This window comes from Salvelinus alpinus, chromosome 8 (genome assembly GCF_045679555.1).
Source record: "Salvelinus alpinus chromosome 8, SLU_Salpinus.1, whole genome shotgun sequence".
NCBI classification, from domain to species: domain Eukaryota; kingdom Metazoa; phylum Chordata; class Actinopteri; order Salmoniformes; family Salmonidae; genus Salvelinus; species Salvelinus alpinus.
Window position 1 is genome coordinate 25,560,672 of NC_092093.1, and position 26,773 is coordinate 25,587,444.

A 26,773-nucleotide genomic window follows, 5' to 3' on the forward strand; every position below is an offset into this window, starting at 1 on the left:
TCACCTTGTGATTTCCCAGAGGATCCTACTCTCCATTTGAGCATCCCTGATCCCCCTGCTCATCCCCTAACGATCCTCTGCATAAATCAGCCTTAATTATACGTGAACAGGGACAGGCAGGTGCTCAGCAGGAAGAGCAGGACGCAAACTCACCAGCCAAAGCCAGACCTCTCAATCCTATGTCTGATATATTTCATTATTTCATGTCTTGTTATACCCATTGCTATAGCTAGTGTTTATAGCTCTGATAATGTATCCTGTCTGTTAGAACTTGGTGTCTCATGGTTGATGGAGGCTAGTGTGGTAGTCAGAGAGGTACTTTGTAATCTCGACCTACACACACACACACACACAAACACACTCCCCCTTACTCTACTTCCTGACCCCCCCCCCCCCCCCCCCCCCACACCCCTTTAATACCCCACTTTCCCTGCTTCCGCCTCAGCACTTTAACCCTGACACCCCTTACTACCCCCACATCCCTCACACACTTTACTATTTAACATGACCCCTCCTCTTCATCCACTTGTCCCACACAGGACATTTTCCAACACATTTCACCAATCCTAATATTGGTTACAAAGAGCTTCAAAAGCCAGGCCATTAGCATTGCTAATTACATTTCAGTAATAATGACAGAGCATTAAAAGACAAGAGGGGAAGGAGGAACAAGTGGAAATGATTAGTAAAACACCCACTTCCCCCTTACATGCACTCTTACGCCTTTCAGCACCAGATGTGCCTTGAGAGCACCACGGTAGTGACAAAGATGTCCAAATATCATCTTTGTGTTCACCAAAGCTAGACTGCTGATAGCAGGTCATTTACCAGACATCCCACACCTGTGTTTGGGTAATTTCCACATTCAAAGGTTCAGATGAAAAGGGAAATTGAGAATTTCCCAAACGATTTTGCTTCACATTCAATACCCATACATGGCCCAAAGGCTGCAATTTACTTTCAACCACAACCTTTCCCATGGCTATGGTTTGCTGTAACAAACCAACTTAGCTTTAGAAAAGACTCCAGGTAGGGTGTATGATATTCATTCAATCATTGAGGGATTTACAGTAATCCTTAATCCTTGAATAAACAATGCAGATTAAAACCGTTATGTCCAAAAATAGAGAGGTAATAAAACTGCCATGACAAAGGTCAAACAGCCACAGCAGTCAGTGATGACATCTGGGCAAGATTTAAAATAAAATGTATGTGTGTGTCTGTTCACGTGTGTGTGTGTGTGTGTGTGTGTGTGTGTGTGTGTGTGTGTGTGTGTGTGTGTGTGTGTGTGTGTGTGTGTGTGTGTGTGTGTGTGTGTGTGTGTGTGTGTGTGTGTGTGTGTGTGTGTGTGTGTACGTACGTGTACGTGTGTGTGTGCGTGCGTGGATCTGTGTGTGTGCGCGTCCGTGTGTGTGAGTGTATGCGTGTGGGAGTGCAGGAGTGGGTCAGACAGTCTAAGCTCTTTATCCAGTTTCAGCTGGCCGGCACACTCTGTCTTTACAGGGAGGAGAAAAGGAAAAGGATTGGCTCATCACCAAATCATAGCGCTCAATCCAGTAACTCTGAATCCAGCTACGTATCCGTCAAATACACCAACTGCACTTTATATTGACTGAACATGACCCAAAATATATGTCCCCAAAATATACTACTATTGTGGACAAATTGTGGACATCTCAACTGTAGAGTACCATCTACATTACTGGGTGAGAATAAACCAAAAATGCCTCAATTACACAATTGTAGCCAACCATGTCAACCATCTGTAGGTCAACAATGCAGACCCGGGAGAGGGTGTCTGTTTCTAGCATTTCCTCAGAATGTTTCCAGATCCCCAGCTCTCATCAGAAAACTAGCTGTAGCATTCTTGTCCTTAGTAATTTTGCAGGGTTTGTTGTGTCAGGTGGCTGACAGAGAGAACCTGGGGGGCTTAGAATTTTTCAGAACCTTAAAGGGTTTTTCGGCTGTCCCCATAGGAGAACCCTTAGAAGACCCCTATTTGGTTCCAGCTAGAACCCTTTAGGGGTCCATGTAGAACCCTTTCCACTGAGGGTTTACATGGATCCCAAAAGGGTTCTACGTACCTGGAACCAAAAAGGGTTCTCCTATGGGGACAGCCGTAGAACACTTTTGGAACCTTTTTTACTAAGAGTATAGACATTCAACCCCATTCAACACTACACAACACAACAAAGGAGACAAAACACAACACAGGAGACACAACACTACACAACACAACACAGGAGACACACCAGAATACTACACAACACTACACTACAATACACTACACAACACTACACAGGAGGCACAACACAACACCACACAACACAACACAGGAGACACAACACAACACTGTTTACTGTACAACACGCTACTGACTCAAGCTGCTGATTCCCTCTTTTTTAATGGCCTACTTGATATTTTCAAAGTGATTGCTTAGTCGCATGCCTAGAAATGAGATGGCTCAAATTAACATATTGTGATGATTCATAAGAGAAGTATCTCTAATCTAACACTGCATGTGATTTCAGGAGGGCACACACGGACATCGTGTCTCAAAAAGACACTTCCATAGAGCTGCCTGGGGGATAGCTAGGGAGCAGGATCAACACATCTGGCAACATCATTCTGTTTACCTGACCTTTAAGGGCCGGTGCATGACCCCACAACCTTTAACCTCTACCTCTGCATGTCAGACTGGGTGCCACGGGCCAATTAAATCATATGACCATCACCATTCAATCACATTGTGCTTGGTGACAGAGAGAGGAAAGACAGAGGGATCTGTGTGTGAGAGATAACAAGAAGAGAGAGATGGAGAGAAGGGTTTGGATCTAGTAATGTCACTTTGTGGTCATGGACACTGATGTCAAGATCTATCTGTGAAGACTGTTGTTATGTGTGTCCATCAGAAACAGTATCATGTTCTTCAATCTGTCAGGAAGCATCTCTGGTTCAATTGAAATGCATTGAAACCATACTGATGTGTGATCAGTGATATTCCAGGACTGTCACTCACTGTCACAAATACCATAGCAACTTGCCTTATCGGAGCGTCATTACATTTTTATAATAAAATAATGGAATCTAATTTGAAAGAGTAAATCTAATCAAGGGAGGAATGAGGTGAAAAATCGCAGCGCGATACTGCAAATGACAAGAGGAAAATATATAATTCCTGCCCAGAAAAAAGATCCATGCATTCTGACTTTTAGTGAATTCTATCTTTCCTGCTTATTCGATTTCATTACATGCTTTCTCTGACACAGATTATTGTTGAAACATACCTGACCTTCTTTAAGGCGTTGGCATTAGGGGTGGACTCAGTCTGATTGACAGCTGTATAACAGCACCTCTACTAAGACCTGTTGGAGGCCACGCCCCCTGTATTGTTTGGGGCAGAACCCTGGTGGCCTAATCCTGTGGTGTGCCACTCAAACTCTATCTGATTGGCAGCTGAATAGAGATTACCATCTGATTGGTAATGTGAGGTGACAGTGAAGGGCTGGTAAAGTCATATACACATACGCACTCCTCTCAACATGTGAATGGTAAACAAACAAAATTGATAAACTCCCCCTCTCCTCCTTTCTCTCTCTCTCTCTCTCTCTTTCTCTTTCACACACACACACACACACACACACACACACACACACACACACACACACACACACACACACACACACACACACACACACACACACACACACACACACACACACACACACACACACACACACCATACATACACCAACTTCATCAAACATATTAGTCTGGTGCAAAAACTGAACCAGACACAGCCAGGCCTGCGGGGCAAAGAAGCCCATGCTGGCTGTCATGTGACTACTGCCATGGCATTGGGTCATAAACACAATCTGGGGTGCCGTGTGGCCGGTGTAGCTGCAGGACTGGGAAAAGAACGAGACACACCATCTCATTTCTGTGGCTATAGACGTATAGAGCTTAATGACTGTTTCCTAATGAGCAATAGGTCTCAAAGCCTCCCTCTCTGTTATACAGATTTAAGCTAAACAGGCTACGGCAACTGAAAAACTCCCAGCGGTGTGATGAAAAGAAATGCTGCTGCTATTTTTAGTTGCCTGTGTGTGTCTGAACAGCAGTGACCAGAGCCAGAGACGATGAATGGAGGTGTCAGATTCACAGAGGAGGGTGGACCGGCTCAAGGTGACCGTCTGCATTGGACTGGGATGTTACCATGGCACCGTGCCAACCTGTGGAATTATACCCTGATGAAGACAGCTTGTCTGTCGAAACGTTGGACATTAGGTTATTATATTTTTGCATCCGAGCTCCTAGAGTGTGCGGCTCTCCTTTCAATTTTCAAGCGTTCTACTCTGCTAGCCAGCACGGTGCCTAAATACTGTAGATGTGCGTTTCTTTCGCCTCTAGATTAACCTGGGGGATGATGCCATTCCCAGCCCAGTTGATTAAACATCACTTAGGAAGGATGTTATCTATCTCTTACTCGCTCTCTTTCTAATATTTTCCGACTCTCTCTCCCCCTCTTTCTCCAGTCTCTTTCTCTGTTTTGCTTTCTCCTCTGTGGCACTTTCTCTCTTTTTCAGTATCAGGCATTCAGGATCTTATCCAGATGTGCTCACCTCAACTACCCTCTTCCTTTTCCTTCCTCTCCTCCCTCTTCTCCACCTCTTCATCATCCATGAGTGCAACTGTAGAAGGAGCTCGTAAAAAGGAAACCACATTCCAGCATTTTCTTAGATGCACGCTGGCTTAGCTCTGAACCTATTCCATATGACGACATGAGCCATGTGCATTGGGCAAAGCCTAACAAACCCAAACAACACTAGTTCAAGTGTATTTCAAGTGTATTTCAAGTGTATTTCACTATAAAAAATCTGGGAAACCAGGCCTGGTATTCATAGCTTACTTTAAAAAAGCCTTTGATAAAGTACGACTGGAATTGATATATAAATGCCTGGATTATCACTTATACAATGGGTCAAAGTTATGTATAGTAACCCTAGGTGTAAAATAGTAAATATTAGCTACTTCTCAGAAAGTATTAAATTGTCAAGAGGAGTAAAACAAGGCTGTGTACTATCGGCATAACTATTTATTATGGCCATCGAAAATTTAGCTATTAAAATCAGATCCAACAATAATATCAAGGGGCTAGTAAATCCAGGGTACGCTGACGATTAATGTCTTCATTTTAATCCGCAATTTGGATCTCTGCACAGCCTCATAAAGGATCTAGATAATTTTTCTAACCTTTCTGGATTAAAACCGAATTTTGATAAATGCACCATTTTATGTACTGATCTCTAAAAAACACAACTTTTACATTACTGTGTAGTTTACCAATAAAATGGTCCGACACTGAAGTGGACGTACTTGGTATTCATATCCCGAAAGAATAAAATGATCTCACTACAATACATTTTAACAGAAAGTTTGCCAAATTAGATAAGAATTGTGACTTGCTTCAGGAAACTAGATGTTTGTCGCGTGTCACTACTTCATAGGAGCGCCATTTGAACGTAAACTTTTTTTTAAATCAAAATGTAATTTTTGCCAGAAATCTTTCTGGAACATGTGAACTTTTATGTACCTTAATGTCAAACTTGTATGCCATCTGTAAATACTAATAAAATTGTTAAATTAAGAGTTGGTATAGCCATGGAAAAAGAGTGCAACCTTCACGCTAGCCATGATTGGCTGAGATAATGAGTGGGCTGGACATGCCGAGAGATGAGTTTGGATTGGTGTGAGCTGGTCAGTATGTGTAGGTAATCCTTTCTAACGAGGCTTTTTTGGAAGAAATCACGTAGTAGAACTGCATAAGTGTTGCTCTCCACTTTCTGGAGGACTGAGTTTTGAAATCAGTGGAATTAGAGTATGATAGCTAAGGAGAGGGAGAAAATTCTGGCGTTTGATTGCAAATATGCAGATGGAGTCGAAAAGAGAATACACAGAAGGCTGTTGGATAAAATACCTGTCTCCGGATTACATCTTCAAACTAAGGGCAACCATGGCATCCATGACAGAAAGGGAGAAGCGTCCATCCATGTATACAGGTAATATAGTCTAGCTAGCTACATTTTCAGATATTACATGTTTCTAATTTGGTCAGAAAGTCATTTTCATTTCACGTTAAAGTGAACTGTTAGCTAGCTAACGTTATGTGTATGATTTGTGTACTAATATTATTCGTATCTCAATGCCATTTGCATTGCTAGTTATAGCCTAATGTTAGCTAGCTAACATTGAACATGGTTGGTTATCTACCTCAGATTCATGCCGGGTTACTAGTAACATTATGAGTTGGGATTATGGTTCATTGTTTAGCTAGCTAGCTACATGTCTAAACAAAAGACTCCACTATGCAAGTAACTATTTCAATAGAATGTTTATGATGTCACTGCGACAACTGTCGATAGACGTAGCTGGTAAATTCGCTCTGGCTATCTACTCCAATTTCAGAGCACTCTTGTCTGAGTGTGCAAGAGTGCAGAATAACTGACAAATTTACAAACGCTCAACACCAGTTGAATATGGCCGGTGTCTGTAAACGTTGGCAAAAAAGCATAATTAAATTGTTGCCAGCAGCACAGTTGCAGTCACCAATGCTCTGGATAACCAGCTCTGCTAGGGTGAGTAAAATGGTCAGAGTGAGCTGTTCTCTCATTTTTGTCTGGAAGTAGCTAGCAAGCTAGCCACCGTTAGCCAGTTAGCTTGGGTGCTTGACTGGTGCTGTCAGGTCAGATCGCTCGGGTCAACCCTACTCCTCGGCCAGAGCGTCCGGTGTGCGCTCTGAACACTCCAAGACCGAAATGCTCTGAGTTTACGAACGCCCAGAGCACTCTCTGGCACTCCAGATTAAATTTACGATAAACACCCGTAGTATAAACCAGCCTTTAGTCTTGAAGTCTTTGGTTATTTAGTACATAGCCCCACATGTGAATCCTTAAAGAGATGGTTGGGGCTAAAGCTTAAGAGGGTGTGTACGATGCTGAATGGGTGTAGACAAGATGAGCTCTCCAGCAGGTACCAAAACATTCAAGGGACATTTTCTCAAAAGTGAGGTTTATCAACTTTCAAAGCAGAATTACTCTCCTATTGTTCCTCAACTGTAGTGTATGATATACCATTTTCTAGCTCTGAGTCTCTACTTTTATCCAATGTAAAAAACACAATTTCAAATTTTTCTGCATAAGCCGAATCGAGCCGGTCGGTCACATTTTGCTACCATGAAAAGGACAACACCGGTCTATTTGTGAAAAAATCACCCTGATTAATTCTTTAGTCATATCCCAGTTGACCTATTTACTTATGATCCTGCCTACACCTAACAACTTGTTTTTAAAATTATATTAGCAAACAATATTTCCCTATATTTGGAACGGCAAGCCAGACAAAATTAAACAGGTCTATTTATATAATGAATATGAATTTGGAGGGCAGAAATTATGAATTATTAAGGCATTGGACCTCACACGAAAGGTTTCAGTCATACAAAAACTATACTTAAATCCGAAGTGGTTCTCGAGCTACCTCTTTATCCTGAGCTACCTCTCTCTCCTAAGCTATCCCTCTGTCCTGAGCTATCCCTATGTCCTGAACTACCTTGTCCCAGAGCTGTCCTTGATTCTGGTGTTGCCCCTAAATTTAGGTGGGGTTATTTGGAGGGTGGTCATTGTGGGGAGGCTAAGGAAGCGGGGATTGATTATGGTGGGGTGGGAACCACGCCCGGAGCCTAAGCCACCACCGTGGTCAGATGCCCACCCAGACCCTCCCCTGGACTTTTTGGTGATGCGTTCGGAGTACGCATCTTGAGGGGGGGGTTATGTCACGTTCCTGACCTGTTTTCTGTTTAGTTTTGTGTGTTAGTTGGTCAGGACGTGAGTTTGGGTGGGCATTCTATGTTGTCTGTTTCTATGTTGGTTTAGGGTTGCCTGGTATGGCTCTCAATTGGAGGCAGGTGTTTGGCGTTCCTCTAATTGAGAGTCATATTTAGGTAGGCTGTTCACAGTGTTTGTTTGTGGGTGGTTGTCTCCTGTGTCTGTGTTATGTCTTACACCATACGGGATTGTTTCGGTTGTTCGTTTCGTTTCGATGTAGTATGTTTCCTGTCCGTAAGTGTTACGTGTTAGTCATGTAAGTTTATGTTCAGGTTTCGTATACGTCGTTTTCTTGTTTTTTGTAAATTTGAAAGTGTTTGTGTTTTCGTGTTACCATCGTCGTATTTATAATAAAGATGGCTTATTTCCCTCAAGCTGCGTTTTGGTCTGAAGATCCTTCTCTCCTCACCTCTTCCGAGGATGAGGAGAGTGTCACCCGTTACAGTTCTCTAGCAGATTAGTAAGAATGGCCTTTACCCTTCATTCAGATTACAACTTCTCCCTTTCGGGTTATTTGAAAATGAAACAATCTCCAAAATATCACTATTTTTAAACAAGAAAGCTGGTTGCAATTTCAGTTTAATCCACCAGAAAAGACATAACAAATATTAGAACCAATATTATGGTTAAACTCAAATATACTAATTGATTTAAAAAATATATATAATCTTGTAAATTATATCATAAATAGGACTGGTGGAGGTATGTCACACATGCAGTTAACAAAAATATATGGACATATCGGCTCTATCCAAAATTACAACCAACTGATTGCTGCATTACCGCACAAATGGAGGAGGCAAGTGGAAAGGGGAGATGGTAAGGAACTTGTATGTCGGACCTGCATTAAAGACCAAAATTGGCTAAAGAAAATTGTGATAAATAAAAAAGTATACCAGTTTCATTTAAGGACCAAAAATTGACAGCTGCGCCATACAGAATGCAAAATAGTTGGGAGGAGATTTTCAATGTACCGATTCCATGGCACATGGTTTATGAACTGACAAACAACATGACGCCAGATTCAAATCTAAAAAGTTTTTCAATTTAAATTATTATACAAAATTCTTGCAACCAATAGAATGTCATATATACAGTATGGGGGATACAACCATCCCAGCCCTGCAGATTTTGCTGCAAAGAGACAGTATCATTAGATCACTTGTTTTGGTACGTAGTACCAATGTAGCTTGTGTAGCTTGTGTAGCTTATGTAGCTTGTTTTTGGTCGCAGGTTCAGGAATGGCTAACAAATTGCAACATTTACTTGGAACTAACTCTGCAAATAGCAGTTTATCTTTAATTTACAATCTGTAGAAACTATGAGAATAGAAAGGTTCAGAACTTTTGTGAAACATCACAGCACAGTGGAAAAATATATGACAGCTAGAAATCAAAACTGGATGGTCTTCAGAGATAGATGGGAGGGGCTGAGGGTAGCTGAAGGCTGGGACTAAAAACAAACAAAAGATAACTAATGTAAAATATACTGTCTGTAAAATGTATAGACTGTATAAACTGAAAGTAGAAGCTTAAGTATTGTTTTCCATTAGTTTACTCCAATTAGGGGAGGGGTGGTAGGGTTAGGGTAAAATAATAAAGAAGGAAAATATATATAAAAATATATAGTATATTTAAAATAAAATAATATATATACAGTGGGGCAAAAAAGTATTTAGTCAGCCACCAATTGTGCAAGTTCTCCCACTTAAAAAGATGAGAGAGGCCTGTAATTTTCATCATAGGTACACTTCAACTATGACAGACAAAATGAGGAAAACAAATCCAGAAAATCACATTGTAGGATTTTTAATGAATTTATTTGCAAATTATGGTGGAAAATAAGTATTTGGTCACCTACAAACAAGCAAGATTTCTGGCTCTCACAGACCTGTAACTTCTTCTTTAAGAGGCTCCTCTGTCCTCCACTTGTTACCTGTATTAATGGCACCTGTTTGAACTTGTTATCAGTATAAAAGACACCTGTCCACAACCTCAAACAGTCACACTCCAAACTCCACTATGGCCAAGACCAAAGAGCTGTCAAAGGACACCAGAAACAACATTGTAGACCTGCACCAGGCTGGGAAGACTGAATCTGCAATAGGTAAGCAGCTTGGTTAGAAGAAATCAACTGTGGGAGCAATTATTAGGAAATGGAAGACATACAAGACCACTGATAATCTCCCTCGATCTGGGGCTCCACGCAAGATCTCACCCCGTGGGGTCAAAATGATCACAAGAACGGTGAGCAAAAATCCCAGAACCACACGGGGGGACCTAGTGAATGACCTGCAGAGAGCTGGGACCAAAAGTAACAAAGCCTACCATCAGTAACACACTACGCCGCCAGGGACTCAAATCCTGCAGTGCCAGACGTGTCCCCCTGCTTAAGCCAGTACATGTCCAGGCCCGTCTGAAGTTTGCTAGAGAGCATTTGGATGATCCAGAAGAAGATTGGGAGAATGTCATATGGTCAGATGAAACCAAAATATAACTTTTTGGTAAAAACTCAACTCGTCGTGTTTGGAGGACAAAGAATGCTGAGTTGCATCCAAAGAACACCATACCTACTGTGAAGCATGGGGGTGGAAACATCATGCTTTGGGGCTGTTTTTCTGCAAAGGGACCAGGACGACTGATCCGTGTAAAGGAAAGAATGAATGGGGCCATGTATCGTGAGATTTTGAGTGAAAACCTCCTTCCATCAGCAAGGGCATTGAAGATGAAACGTGGCTGGGTCTTTCAGCATGACAATGATCCCAAACACACCGCCCGGGCAACGAAGGAGTGGCTTCGTAAGAAGCATTTCAAGGTCCTGGAGTGGCCTAGCCAGTCTCCAGATCTCAACCCCATAGAAAATCTTTGGAGGGAGTTGAAAGTCCGTATTGCCCAGCAACAGCCCCAAAACATCACTGCTCTAGAGGAGATCTGCATGGAGGAATGGGCCAAAATACCAGCAACAGTGTGTGTGAACCTTGTGAGGACTTACAGAAAACGTTTGACCTCTGTCATTGCCAACAAAGGGTATATAACAAAGTATTGAGATAAACTTTTGTTATTGACCAAATACTTATTTTCCACCATAATTTGCAAATAAATTCATTAAAAATCCTATAATGTGATTTTCTGGATTTTCTTTTCTCATTTTGTCTGTCATAGTTGAAGTGTACCTATGATGAAAATTACAGGCCTCTCTCATCTTTTTAAGTGGGAGAACTTGCACAATTGGTGGCTGACTAAATACTTTTTTGCCCCACTGTATATATTTACAAAAAATATATATATGGGGGATTGGAAATGATGCAGACAATTACACTGATGGAAGCCTCAATCTATCTGCAATATTAAAGCTGATCTAACCACCCCAAAAAAATTATAAATAAAAATCACGCACAAAACTATATCTTACATAAACTTATCTTACAATGTTTATTTCTCAATAACATAACATCATATATTCATTTAATTGTACAGTAAAATGTCCTCGATCTGTACACATAGTACTCTGTAATCCAATTTCTGTGAATACATTCACATGTATGCTGTACAGGAGTATATTCACAGCACTGAGATAGTGAAGCTCACGCCTCTCCAAAGAAGCTTAGCAAACCTGTCTCTACTATCTAAACAGACGGTAAGCACCATGCCATAGGTGTGTAACTTGTGCCTCCACCGCCCACGACGAGGAAAATATATGACAAATGAAAATAAAAACGGAGGATTTCCCTGTTAATGAGAGACAATAAATGCCTGAATTCCACGGCATATGGGAGAGTTCAGGCTGGGAGGCGTTCAAAGCAGCCTCGCCGTTCTCCGCCATATGGTGTCACTAATTGCTGTTTCTCACTGCCACACCGTTCGCAGGAAGAGGTACAAAAAAGAAAGGAGGAGACAAAAAACAGCACCCCAAAACTGGGGCAGAAGTTTATGTTGGTATTGATGTTCTATCGCACTGTTTTATCAGCTACTAAATTGAGCCTGAAGGGAAATGTGAGCGTGATGTGGAATTGTAGAAAGAACATTGTTTTAATTCAAGAACAATGTCTTCTTTTGAAAGAGAGAGAGACAGAGAGTAATCAGATCTGGTGAGAGAAACAAAATCGGAAAAGGAAATTCTCTCTATGTAACTATAGGTAAATAGTATATTAGATCACGGTACATTTTCACCTAAAACACGTGATTGCACCTGATCTGAGAACTATTACATCACATTGACAAGGATTTACGTTGATTTAAACCCTTTGGCTCTGAAACAAATAAAATATTGATGTCAATCAAAGATGGTACATCTACTCAAATATCTAATAAGCCAATATGGCAGTATATTTTCTATAGACCACATACACAGGTGTTCTAGGCTGCTAACAAGCTGTTTCTCCTCCAGATCTACTGACAGAGCCAAAGAAAACTTTTTCTATGCTCTGATCCGTACAGAAAGTATATGTTTCAAACACACCTTCATCTCATTAAAAAAGGGGATCAGAAACATGGAATCAGATGTCATGTCAAAGCTAGATACAGTACCACCTTTGTCAATTATAAATATCAAATGACAACATTTACTCATCAACTGTAGATGATCATCACAGAAGGAAGAACACTAAATGAAAGCATCTCAAATGGTACTGTATTAGAAATATACACTGAGTGTACAAAACATTAGGAACACCTTCCTAATGATTGAGTATTGAGTTGCACCCCCTTTTGCCATCAGAACAGTCTCAATTCAACGGGGCATGGGCTACAAGGTGTCGAAAGCGTTCCACAGGGATGCGGGCCCATGTTGACTCCAATGCTTCCCACAGTTGTGTCAAGTTGGCTGGGTGTCTTTTGGGTGATTGACCATTCCTGATGCACACGGGAAACTGTTGAGAGTAAAAAACCCAGCAGTTGCAGTTCTTGACACACTCAAACCAGTGCGCCTGGCATCTACTACCATACCCTGTTCAAGGGCACTTAAATCTTTTGTCTTGCCCATTCACCTTCTGAATGCCACACATACACAATCTATGTCTCAACCTGTCTGAAGGCTTAAAAATCCTTCTTTAACCTGTCTCCTCCGCTTCATCTACACTGATTGAAGTGGATTTAACAAGTGACATCAATAATGGATCATTAAGAACACATGCTCTTTCCATGATGTAAACTGATCAGGTGAATCCAGCTTTCACCTGGATTCACCTGATCAGTTTATGTCATGGAAAGAGCATGTGTTCTTAATGTTTTGTACACTCAGTGTAATTAATCCATCTGTGCATATTATTAGGTGAACCATTCAATCATACACACCTGATAGTTGAATCAAGCTACCTGTACCTGAATACTATCTAAACATACACAAATAGTTTTACTGTTTCTTTGGGTCTGTGGTTAAAAGGCAAGGAAGCTGAGATGGTATCTCTACACAACAATGACAAAATATAGCAACAAGGCCTCTCTTTTCTGTAATGACCTGCATGGCAACTAACATCATCAAGAAACCATTATGTGCAGCTTGGTGAGAGCAGATAACGCTTTCACTTACTGGTGTCACAGAGACACACCGCAAACAACTACAAATATCTAGGGCTATTTTCAAAACATGTCCATTTTTTGAGTCAAATGACATTACAGTTCATGTGATTCCCCTCATCTAAATATGTTGCAGCGTCTATCTGGCAACAATGGGCTTCTTTGTGACTTTAAAACACTATCAGAGGGGGGTACATTACCTTGTTGTTTTATTACGCTAGATTAACTGGTGACACACAAGGACTTTTCAAGAAACATAAAGTAGATCAAGATTACTATTGACATTCCTACTACTGAGACAACATCAACAATTGCATAGTAATTCATGTGAATGATAACTACATTACAGGCTTTATTACAATTTTATTACTTGCAACTGTCTCAGTTTTTCATAATGATACTGTGAAATACTTTGTTCTATTTTGTTGTTGATGAGCCGTGAAAGTGAATTTCCTCATATGAAACACAATCATTCTGAATCAGTCTGAAATCACAGTAAACTACCATGCACTCCAGCTAAACAGTGATGATGCTGACTAGCAGTGTGGTGAGGGAGGGATGCTCTCCTCTCAGCTGCTCTGCCACCTACGAAGCCATATAGGGCACAGCCATTTTGGATCTCATTCTCAGCTCCAGTGTCACATGACTCCCCCAGAGTCCTGATATGGCCATCAATCTGGTCCTGAACCTGGGAGCGTTAAACCGGCGCCACCAAACAATCTGCAGCAGTACAGGTTTCTAAGGCGACCACAGCTCAGAGCCATGAACAGTGAGTAATGATAATGATGCTGATAACAGCAGTGGTTACACTTCAATGGCAGTAATAGGGAGATAGTGAGTGTGTAACATCATTGTGGTGATACAGAGATGGTACAGAGCAAATATTGAAAATACTGAATACAATTCTAATACTATGGGTTAGCTATAAATCTGTCAGCACGACCATAATCAGACAGAGTAAGCAGTCCTGCTGGTACAGAAGAGATGAGAGGGAAGAATAGTGTTCACCCTGTCAGCTCTTCAGAGGATCAGCTTTACCACGGTCTGCCCCTCCACACACAAGGTAAGCTATTGAACAGCTGTCCTGCAGTTAGACATGACGTATAATCTGGCACACAGACAACACTGCTACTGTACTTTTACCTGCATACTGTGGTGCATCACTAGACCACATGGAGCATCACACGGACTAAAAGTCCACCAAAGTTGACCTTCAATGCAAAAGCACTGAGAGGAAAATTGCGCTATACACAATATTATTGACCACAACAACCTCAAAATACTATTAAACGACATTGGATTTTGCAGACAGTTATCTCAAATGTTTTACAGTACAAGTCAGTGCATTTCAAGAATTTAAAGCCAAACAAATATAATTCTGCTCCAGCACTGGTAAATAATTTTGGTACAGATTCACACAAGAATGTAATAGTTTAGAGGACAGCATTGTAGTAACATAGCATACCTTTAATTCAAAGGCATTTTTGCTGTGTCATGCCTCAACCTCCGCACTAGGTCCCATTTCAAACCACTGCAGACTGAGCAAGAGAATGAATGAGTAAGCAGAAAGCACTTACCTTGCAGTCTCTGCATGACATTGGCAATATCCCTGGCTGATCGTCCATAGTGCAGGGGTGATGATGCCATACCGCTGCCCTGGGGTCAGTCAAGTTGTGCTCCAACCCCTGTCTCTCAACCCCAGCAGAAGTTGAACCTCTGTTCTGGAATCAGTTCTTAGTTTTTCAGTAGCTTGAGTCTACAGTCCAAACTCACAGGGGTCTATGGAGACTGAGCTGTGTCCATAATTCTGTATCCTCCTGAACAAGTCATCCCTGTTGCAGCAGTACTCAGGCTGCAATCTCTCACTCTCTCAAGCTCCTCCCCTGTCTGTCTGTGTATGTGTGTATGTGTCTCTCTCTCTCTCTCTCTCTGCCCCCTCCCTCCCTCTCTTCTCATACTGTTTTCTCTCTCTCTCCCTCTCCTCAGTCTCACTCCTTGCTGATCTGCATGCACTGCCACCTGGTGTCCAATCAAAGTGAAGCTCTCACGGTGCTCCTCGAGGTGCTTGGGACAATGGTGAGCCATGTCTCTTGACCTGATAAAGAGAGAGAGAGAGAGAGAGAGAGAGAGAGAGAGAGAGAGAGAGAGAGAGAGAGAGAGAGAGAGAGAGAGAGAAAGAGAGAGAGAGAGAGAGAGAGAGAGAGAGAGACCAAGATTTCACAAAATGGGACAAACACCAAATTGAGACTCTGCATGCAGAATTCTGCAAAAATATCCTCCGTGTACAACGTAGAACACCAAATAATGCATGCAGAGCAGAATTAGGCCGATACCCACTAATTATCAAAATCCAGAAAAGAGCCGTTAAATTCTACAACCACCTAAAAGGAAGCGATTCCCAAACCTTCCATAACAAAGCCATCACCTACAGAGAGATGAACCTGGAGAAGAGTCCCCTAAGCAAGCTGGTCCTAGGGCTCTGTTCACAAACACAAACACACCCCACAGAGCCCCAGGACAACAGCACAATTAGACCCAACCAAATCATGAGAAAACAAAAAGATAATTACTTGACACATTGGAAAGAATTAACAAAAAAACGGAGCAAACTAGAATGCTATTTGGCCCTAAACAGAGAGTACACAGTGGCAGAATACCTGACCACTGTGACTGACCCAAACTTAAGGAAAGCTTTGACTATGTACAGACTCAGTGAGCATAGCCTTGCTATTGAGAAAGGCCGCCGTAGGCAGACATGGCTCTCAAGAGAAGACAGGCTATGTGCACACTGCCCACAAAATGAGGTGGAAACTGAGCTGCACTTCCTAACCTCCTGCCCAATGTATGACCATATTAGAGAGACATATTTCCCTCAGATTACACAGATCCACAAAGAATTTGAAAACAAATCCAATTTTGATAAACTCCCATATCTACTGGGAGAAATTCCACAGTGTGCCATCACAGCAGCAAGATTTGTGACCTGTTGCCACAAGAAAAGGGCAACCAGTGAAGAACAAACACCATTGTAAATACAACCCATATTTATGCTTATTTATTTTAACTTGTGTGCTTTAACCATTTGTACATTGTTACAACACTGTATATATATAATATAACATTTGTAATGTCTTTATAGTTTTGAAACTTCTGTATGTGTAATGTTTACTGTTAATTTGTATTGTTTATTTCACTTTTGTATAATATCTACGTCACTTGCTTTGGCAATGTTAACACATGTTTTCCATGCCAATAAAGCCCCTTGAATTGAATTTAATTGAATTGAGAGAGAGAGAGAGAGAGAGAGAGAGAGAGAGAGAGAGAGAGAGAGAGAGAGAGAGAGAGAGAGAGAGAGAGAGAGAGAGAGAGAGAGAGAGAGAGAGAGAGAGAGAGAGAGAGAGAGAGAGAGAGAGAGAGAGAGAGAGAGAGAGAAAGAAAGCGAGAGAGAGAGACCACATCTGTTCGTACAGCAAAACAGATATGCATCCAAATAATCAGCAAATCTTTTTATCAATATAATTATTCCCAAAAATCCTAAAGGTTGTAAATCAGTCATTAATCATCACACACACATGCCTTCTGTACATCTCTGCACATGACTGGTTGTGTTTTCTCTCCAGCAGATAGATTGATCAATACTGTTCTAAATGCAGCAGGGAGAGAAGTGAGATGATGTGCCACTGCCTCCTCTTCTGCACTTATCAAAATGTTTAATCCCATTAGGCCAGTCCTTTCATCATCTCAGGAATACTCTCAGGAGCTTGAAAGGAGGATGACAACAACATCACAGTAGTGGTGGGGACAGCATCAGAGGCAGAGGATGGTGGTCTGGTCAGAATGTGGAGAAGACAGATGCGATGTCCATCATTATCAACCAGAGCAGAAAACAATATGATTGAGTCATATTTGTTCTTATTACAAAAGTGGACTTAAAAGCCTGTAGGTGAATAATAGCTGGAGATTGGTTTACAGCAGAGAATAGGCCACAAAGTATAACCATTGAAGGCAAAATCTGCTTTGAAGGCTATGTTCCCAGATGTAAAAGGGGCAAACAGTGCAGTCAGATGGGGGTTAGAAACTCCTCTGAGTGTAACCCGAGAATAGTGGCCTATTTTGGTCCTATCCAGTGCTTTTTTCTTTCATTTTATAAAACTTGAGAAACAATTATCACACTAATAATTCAGAAGGGACTTTTAGGATGAAGTCCAAATATGTGTAGGCCTACAGAATGTTATTTGAGTTGGCATGCGAAAACAGCAGGCTTATCCTGGGTTTTCTATATACTGCAGCCCCGCCGCCCCGGGATGAAGTGCTGACTCGCACATTTACACGCTGCGCGGTTCTGGGTGACCTCTACCAAGCACAACCTCACAGGACTGAGCCGAGAGCGGAGGAAGAAGGCGGGAGTCTGCCGCAGGAGATGGGAAGGAAATAGGCATATAGATTTAACAGAGATGGGTCGAGGGGAATCGTCTGTGTTGAGGAGAAGTGTAGCGGCATCACCGAATGTCCAGATCCATCTGTATACTCATTTTATCAGCGCACACTCAGATCGCTCACGCCCGTACAAAACCTGCCTGAGTAATCTCCTTCACGCGCAGTCAGCACTACTGAAATCTTATTAGAAAGTTATTGTAGCCAACCTGCTCGTCAGAATCGACCCCTTCCCTGTGAAAACCCGCAAACTTGACGGTTGCAACCGGAACATAATGATAAATTGCATTGAGAGACGTCATTGGGTCATTGGCTGTTTCCATCTCAATTCCAAATTACCCATAGTAAACGTTTTGCGAGTCGACATCGAGGCCCTACAAACTGGCCAGTTTCTAAGTAAAATCTCGATTGAATTACAAATGTAATTTAAAAGAGTGATGACAATATTGGGTTGCCTGTAGAAATTCTCGAATACCCGACAGAGCAAGTTCTTCTCACCATCATCTTTGGCTTTGTTGAAGTTGCCCACCTGCTTCAAGATGTCCACGATCATCCCCGTGCCCAAGAAAGGGAAAGTAACTGAACTGAATGACTACCTACCAGTAGTGCTCACTTATGTCGTCATGAAGTGCTTTGAGAGGCTAGTCAAAGACCATATCACCTCCTACCTCCCTGACACACTCAACCCTCTCCAATTCGCCTACCTCCCTGAAAGATCCATGGACAATGCAATCGCCATTGCACTGTACACTGCCCCTTACCCACCTGGACAAAAGGAATGCATATGTGATAAAGCTGTTCATCGACTACAGCACAGCCTTCAATACCATAGTGCCTAGTAAGCTCATTACAAAGCTCATGTCCCTGGGTCTGAACTCCTTATGCAACTGGGTCCTGGACTTCCTAATAGCTCGCCTCCAGGTGGTAAAGGTAGGCAACATTACCTCCTCTACACTGATTTTAAAAATGGGGGCCCCACAAGGGTGTGCCCTCTGTCCCCTGCTGTATTCCCTCTATACCCACGACGGCGTGGCCTCACACAGTTCCAACTCCATTAAGTTCGCTGATGACACAACAGTAGGCCTCTGATAGGAGATAGGCACTCTGACGGCATGGTGCCAGGTAAACAACTTCTCCCTCAATGTCAGAAAAACAAAGGAGCTGATTGTGGACTTCAAGAGGAACAAGGCTGGACATGCCTCCATCCTCATCAACAAGGCCGCCATGAAGACGGTACAAACTTTAAATTCCTTGGCGTACAGATCTCAGAAAAGCTGAAATGGTCAAAACACACCGTGGTGAAGAAGGCACAACCTCAGGATGCTGAAGAAATTCGGCCTTTCCCTGAGGGCCCTTACAATGTTCCACAGGAGTACCATAGAGAGCATACTGTCAGGCTGCATCACATCCTGGTACGGCAACTCCCCTGCCGCGGACTGCAAGGCGCTTCGGAGGGTGATACGCGCAGCCAAACGCATCATTGGGTGCACACTGCCTGCCCTCCAGGACATCTACAACACCAGGTGTCGCAGGAAGGCCAAGAAGATCATCAGGGACCCCAGCCACCCGAACCATGTCCTGTTCGCCCTGCTTCCATCACTCAGATGCGGGCAGTACAGGAGCATCATGGCGAAAACTGGAAGACTGGCCAATATTTTCTACCCCCAGACCACCAGGCTGCTGAATAGCCACCACTAGTCAGCTACCTGCTCCCCCCTCCCACCTGCTACTCCCCCTATGGACACCACCCCCCCAACTGACTTTTACTCTGCCTCCACCCCAATGACATTCATCACTATTGCAGTTTTTAATATGTATGTGTATATTGTTATTTTTATTTTTATTATAAGTTGTATTGTTTTATTTCACTTGGTCCCAATGCCCCCTCAATGGTCATTTAGTCTGCCTGCTGCTCCACCTATGGTAATCCCCCCCCACCAGTCTACTCTGCCTCCACCCCAGTCTACATGTATTTATTCCTCACTGATACAGTTATGATGTATATAGTGCTATTTCTATTTATATATCGTTGTTGTTTTTTATTACCATTTTCATTATTTTATTTCACTTAGTCCTGCATGTTGGAGCTCGGAGCCTAAGATTCTCTACCCTCCAATCACACCTGCAACCCTGTACATGTGACTATTTAACACTGAAGCCATGGGGGAAAATTGCCATGGATAATAACACCACCTACTGTTAAACAAGGAGAATAAACTCAAGTGATTTAGGCCCTACTGTAGGCCTATGACCCTGAGTGTATGACCTTTACAGAGCCCCTAAAAACCATAGAGATAGATAGAGGACTTATCATGGATATAACCTATTTTAGCATGGACATTGCCATTGTTATTGTGCCATCATCCTCCGTTTTAAAGTAGTCAAGTAGTCAACCGGGTGGGGATTTCTTTTGGGTTGTAGCCTTAAAGATGCTGCCCATGCTGTCACAGATGCTATAATGCCACAGATATAAAGATGAGTCCTCTATTCAATGGAATTCAATTCAAGTGTCACGTTCGTCGTAGGGAGGAGACCAAGGCGCAGCGTGATATATTCTTCTTTTAATGAAGAAAGAACACAAAACAAACTAACAAAACAACAAAACGAACATGAAGCTATAACAAGGAGTGCTGAAACAGGCAACTACACATAGACAAGAACCCACAAATACCCAAGGGAAAATGGTAACCTAAATATGATCCCCAATCAGAGACAACGATAAACAGCTGCCTCTGATTGGGGACCAATTCAGGCCACCATAGACCTACATATGCCTAGACTTACAAACACACCTAGACATACAAAAACCCTAGACAATACAAAACAAGCATACGTCACACCCTGACCTGACCAAAATAATAAAGAAAACATAGATAACTAAGGTCAGGGCGTGACATCAAGGGGCTTTATTGGCATGTTAACATTGCCAAAGCAAGTGAAGTAGATAATATACAAAAGTTAAATAAACAATAAAAATGAACAGTAAACATTACACTCACAGAATTTCCAAAAGAATAAGACGTTACAAATGTCATATTATGTATATATACAGTGTTGTAACTGAGACTCTATCTATCTCTATGCTAAAAACACTTAAATACACCTACGACCGGAAGTGACATTTTCATTGCAGGTTAGGACAATTTACACAGCAGGTTAGGATAATGAATGTATCAGGTTAGGAGAATTAGGTTAAAGTTAGGAAAAAGGTTAGGGTTAGCGAAAATGCTCTCCTAACCTGCATAGTGCGAATTACCGGGGAGCCAGGGGGGGTCTCAGCTGTCCTGAATGAGACGTTAGCTCCCCTAAATGCAACAAAAGTCCAACTTTGGGGGGGTCTCTAATTAATGCAAATTTAATAATTCTCATATTTGTTTAACATGCAGTGATATATACGTTTTTCAGTGGTAAATATAACTTATAATACAAAAAATAAATGTTTCTAATGAAACGAACATCCCCACCTCCCTGTCATGGTTTAAACCATTTGGTTTTAAGTGCCGGCACTGTCCACATATAACTAAATGGCTTCAACTGAGCTCCTTTACGCATAGATTTTCCTTTGTACTTACTCATTTTCGCCATTTGTTTGCCATACATCCTTGATAAATAAACAACGTTATTCCAATGCATCAGATTTATCCGTTGATTTATTATTGTTTGATTTTGTCAGCCAGCTGTTTAAAGAGCTCATTGCTGTTTTATCTGTTGCGCACAGGTACTGGTGTTCTCTGTACCATCGGTGACCAGAAGTAGCAGACCATTTATTTAGCTTGATTATTTTCTATCAATATTTGATTTCTTTGCTGGATCAGTTAATGATGGTCGACAATATCACTAGGGAAATTGTCTAGAGCTAGACACCAATGCGCATCCAATCCATCCATCAAGTAGCCTATAAGTTAATGACAGTAGGCCTTTGGTTGACTCTTTCATTAGAATCATTTGGTTTTGCAATGGCATAGCCCTACATTATTTTGGATTTGTGTGCTTATGAGAACTGTTTTCACAGCGAAACAATGAAATGTTGCATAGGCATAGTTATACTTGCAGTGCATTATCCGAGATGTCCAAGGTCCATGATTCATACACAGTTTAATTAAGTTCAATGTTCAATTCAATTGTTAAATGCGTAATAATGACAAATAACACTGTCATATAAATGTCATTCATGTATGGAAAGAAAGGTAGTGTTTTATGTCACACGATCTGTGAAGACTCTAAGCATCAACTCATGAATTATGGACAACTCAACTAGGGTGTAAAACATGTTTTGATTCAACTCATGTATTATATTGAATGTAGGCTACCTGTTCTGCATGTGTTCCTGTGTGTAAAATTGCCTCTTCTGAAAGGATAGGCTACCAGCAGTGGTGTAGGCCTAATGGAGGGTAAATGCATTTAGTTTAGTTTAGTTTATTAGGATCCCTATATGGGTATTATGCATAGATATGGGTATTATGACTCACACTGTGGTACTCTATTTTATGCAAAACTACAAATCATGCAAGACTACAAATCATGCAAGACTACAATTCTATGCAAGCTTCATGTCACGACTTCCACCGAAGTTGGTGCCTCTCCTTGTTCAGGCAGCGTTAGGTGGTAGATGTTATCTGCTTTCTAGCCTCCTCCAATCTACATTTCTTTTTACATTTGTTTTGTCTGTATTGTACACACCTGGTTCCCATTACTTTTTAATTATTTCCCTATTTAACCCTCTGGAGCCATCATGGTTTTGTCTGTGTTTATTGTTGTCAGTTGTCTGGTTTATGTGATTCTGGATTTTCGTTCTCCTTGTTGGAAGATTATTTTTAAGTAAAGTTACTATTATTACTCATCTATGTGTCCTGCGCCTGACTCCGCCTTACCCACATCACCTAGACTCTGACAGAAACACGCTCCTTCAATGGAGTCAGCAGGTGCACACAGCCCTCCTCTACCTATGGAGGCGCGCGTCCAGCAGCATGCGACTATGTTGCAAAGTCTCGGTACAGCCATGGATCGCGTGCTGCAAACCATGGAGCGATGGGAGAGAGGGCGTTTTCCAGCAACCTCATCATCATCACCCCAGCTCCCACAACAACCCACACCGCTGTCCACCCCTCCTTCACCTGGATCCAGTGGGATTCGGCTCGCGCTCCCGAGGGTATACGATGGAACGGCTGCCGGGTGCCAGGGGTTCCTACTCCAGCAGGGGCTCTACCTGGCAACCGTTCACCCAGCTCCTTCGGGACGCGAGAGTGTAAACGCCCTCATCTCCTGTCTGACTGCTAGAGCACTCGAATGGGCCAACGCAGTCTGGGGAAGGGAAGGACTGACGTTGGACAATTATGAGGATTTTACCCGCCACTTCCGGGCGGTTTTCGATCTTCCTCCTGATGGGAGAGCGGTTGGGGAACGCTTGTATCATCTCAGACAGGGGATGAGGAGAGCGCAAGACTTCGCTCTGGACTTTCGAACTCTGGGCGTGGGATGGAATGAGCGGGCCCTGATCGACCACTACAGGTGTGGTCTACGCGAGGACGTTCGTAGGGAGCTAGCCTGCAGGGACACCACCCTTACCTTTGACCAGCTGGTGGACCTATCCATTAGGCTGGATAACCTGTTGGCCTCCCACGTACGTCCGGATCGAGGTCCGTCAGTTCCATCCCCCAGCACCTCAGGTCCGACGCCGATGGCGCTAGGAGGTGCTGCTATGAGGGGGACCGGAGGGGGGGGGGGCATTCCCTGCACCACCTGTGGCCGCAGAGGGCACACTGCTGGTCGGTGCTGGGGAGGTTCTCCAGGGAGTCGAGGCAGGCAGGGCACTGGTGGATCATCCCAGGTGAGTAAGCACCCGACTCACCCAGAGCTTCCTGTTTCGCACATGTGTGTATGTATAGAATTTCCTGAGTTTTCCCTGCATTCCCAGTATAAGGCGCTAGTAGATTCAGGTGCAGCTGAGAACTTTATTGATCGTTCATTTGCAATTAGATTAGGGATCCCTATTGTTCCTGTTGATGTGCCCTTCCCTGTACATGTCTTAGATAGTCGTCCTTTAGGGTCGGGACTGATCAGGGAGGTCACAGCTCCACTATGTATGATAACGCAGGGGGATCATAAGGAGAGAATTAGTCTCTTTCTGATCGATTCACCTGCGTTTCCTATGGTGTTGGGGTGTCCCTGGTTGGCCGATCATGACCCCACTATTTCGTGGAAACGGGGCTCTCAAGGGATGGTCACGTCAGTGCTCAGGGAGGTGTGTAGGTGTTTCCATAGGTGCAACTACGGTGGAGAGTCCAAACCAGGTCTCCACCATGCACATCCCCCCTGAATATGCTGATTTGTCTCTCGCCTTCTGTAAAAAGAAGGCGACTCAATTACCACCCCATCGACGGGGGGATTGTGTGATAAATCTCATGGTAGACGCAGCACTTCCCAGGAGTCACGTGTATCCTTTGTCACAGGAGTAGATGGCGGCTATGGAAACATATGTCTCCGAATCTCTGGGACAGGGATACATTCGACCTTCCACTTCACCTGCCTCCTCGAGTTACTTTTTTGTGAAGAAGGATGGATTTTTCGAAGAAGCTCAGCCCGGCGGAGTGAAACTATGATGTGGGTGATTGGGAGCTGTTGGCTGTTGTCAAGGCTCTGAAGGCGTGGAGGCATTGGCTTGAGGGGGCTAAACACCCTTTCCTCATTTGGACTGACCACCGCAATCTGGAGTACATCCGGGCGGCGAGGAGACTGAACCCTCGTCAGGCAAGGTGGGCCATGTTTTTCACCCGTTTTATTTTCACCCTTTCCTACAGACCAGGTTCCCAGAACGCTAAGGCAGACGCACTGTCCCGGATGTATGACACAGAGGAGCGGTCCACGGATCCCACTCCCATACTTCCGGCTTCTTGCCAGGTGGCACCGGTGGTATGTGAGGTGGACGTGGACATCGAGCGGGTGTTACGTACAGAGCCCACTCCCAACCAGTGTCAAGCTGGGCGTCTGTACGTTCCGTCTGATGTCCGCGATCGTTTGATCTGTTGGGCTCACACGTCACCCTCCTCTGGTCATCCTGGCATCAGTCGGACAGTGCGCTGTCTTAGTGGGAAGTTTATGTTTCCTCCTGCTCGGTGTACGCCCAGTGCAAGGCACCAAGACACCTGCCCAGAGGGAAATTACAACCCCTACCCGTTCCACAATGGCCGTGGTCACACCTATCGGTGGATTTAGTGACGGATCTTCCTCCGTCACAGGGAAACACCACGGTCCTGGTTGTTGTGGATCGGTTTTCTAAGTCCTGCCGTCTCCTTCCTTTGCCCGGTCTCCCTACGGCTCTACAGACTGCGGAGGCCCTGTTCACCCACGTCTTCCGGCACTACGGGGTGCCTGAGGATATAGTTTCTGATCGGGGTCCCCAGTTCACGTCTAGGGTCTGGAGGGCGTTTATGGAACGCCTGGGGGTCTCGGTCAGCCTCACCTCGGGTTTTCACCCCGAGAGTAACGGGCAGGTGGAGAGAGTTAACCAGGATGTGGGTAGGTTTCTGCAGTCCTATTGCCAGGACCGGCCGGGGGAGTGGGGCTTTCATCCCCTGGGCAGAGATGGCCCAAAACTCCCTCCGCCACTCCGCCACTCCTCCACTAACCTATCTCCTTTTCAATGTGTACTAGGTTATCAGCCGGTCCTGGCACCGTTCCATCAGAGCCAGATTGAAGCACCTGCGGTGGACGAATGGTTGCGGCGCTCGGAAGAAACATGGGACGCCGCCCATGTGCGCCTGCAACGGGCCATCAGGCGGCAGAAGGCGAGCGCCGACCGCCACCGCAATGAGGCCCCGGTGTATGCACCGGGGGATCAGGTCTGGCTCTCGACCCGAAACCTACCCCTTCGCCTGCCCTGCCGGAAGCTGGGTCCGCGGTTTGTGGTGCCTTTTAAAGTCCTGAGGAGACTGAAGGTTTGTTATAGGTTACAGCTCCCTCCTGATTACCGTATTAACCCCTCGTTCCATGTGTCTCTCCTCAGGCCGGTGGTGGCTGGTCCGCTCCAGCAGTCTGAGGTGCGGGAGGTTCCTCCACCCCCTCTAGACATCGAGGGGGCCCCGGCGTATACTGTGCGAGCCATTATGTACTCAAGGCGTCGGGCGAGGGGCCTTCAGTACCTCGTGGAGTGGGAAGGGTACGGTCCGGAGGAGAGATGCTGGGTGCCGGTTGAGGACATCCTGGACCCTTCCTTACTGCAGGAATTTCACCGTCTCCACCCGGATCGCCGAGGACGATGTCAATCGGGGTCCCCAGTACTGTCACGACTTCCGCTGAAGTTGTTGCCTCTCCTTGTCCGGGCGGCGTTCGGTGGTCACCGGCTTTCTAGCCTCCACCGATCTACATTTCTTTTTCCATTTGTTTTGTCTGTATTGTACACACCTGGTTCCCATTACGTTTGAATTATTTCCCTATTTAACCCTCTGGGGCCATCATGGTTTTGTGCGTGTTTATTGTTGTCAGTTGTCTGGTTTATGTGATTCTGGATTTTCGTTCTCCTTGTTGGAAGATTATTTTTAAGTAAAGTTACTATTATTACTCATCTCTGTGTCCTGCGCCTGACTCCGCCTTACCCACATCACCTAGACTCTGACACTTCATCCCTATATGACACCTTTGCTAACAGGTATTATGTCAATTTAAAACTTGCACAAGACAGTTAACAGAATTGTCCATTTAAAGAAATGTAGCGAATTTATTCATTACTACATTTAGTTGGCATTAGATAGTTAATCCAGAGATTGTTACCTTTGCCTCGATTTGGCAGTCTTGTCCAGATCATGGCATTTGTGGTTCTTTATGATAGCCACATTAGCAGCTAATTAGCATTTTTTTTTAAGTGTTTCTAAAATCCCCTATGGGAGAAATGAATGGTGGGAAAATGATTGGAACCATTTCATTGTTTAACCGCTAGGTTTTACAGGT

The 26,773-nt window shown here is 43.6% G+C and overlaps 1 protein-coding gene and 1 long non-coding RNA gene across 2 annotated transcripts in view; one reads left to right on the forward strand and one right to left on the reverse strand.

Annotated features, from left to right (window-relative positions):
* The window catches only part of syne1a (spectrin repeat containing, nuclear envelope 1a), a 223,310-nt gene extending 208,104 nt beyond the window's left edge, over nt 1-15,206 (reverse strand). The window contains exon 1 of the mRNA XM_071413100.1: nt 14,974-15,206. Within this exon, the coding sequence (XP_071269201.1) occupies nt 14,974-15,043 (70 nt within the window). The 5' untranslated portion in view covers nt 15,044-15,206. The remainder of the gene's footprint in view (nt 1-14,973) is intronic.
* Nucleotides 14,061-26,086, forward strand: LOC139582777 (uncharacterized). The gene is made up of 3 exons (XR_011676427.1): nt 14,061-14,459; nt 15,383-15,472; nt 25,833-26,086. It is a non-coding gene; the product is annotated as an uncharacterized lncRNA (long non-coding RNA).
* Nucleotides 26,087-26,773: the final 687 nt, after the last annotated feature.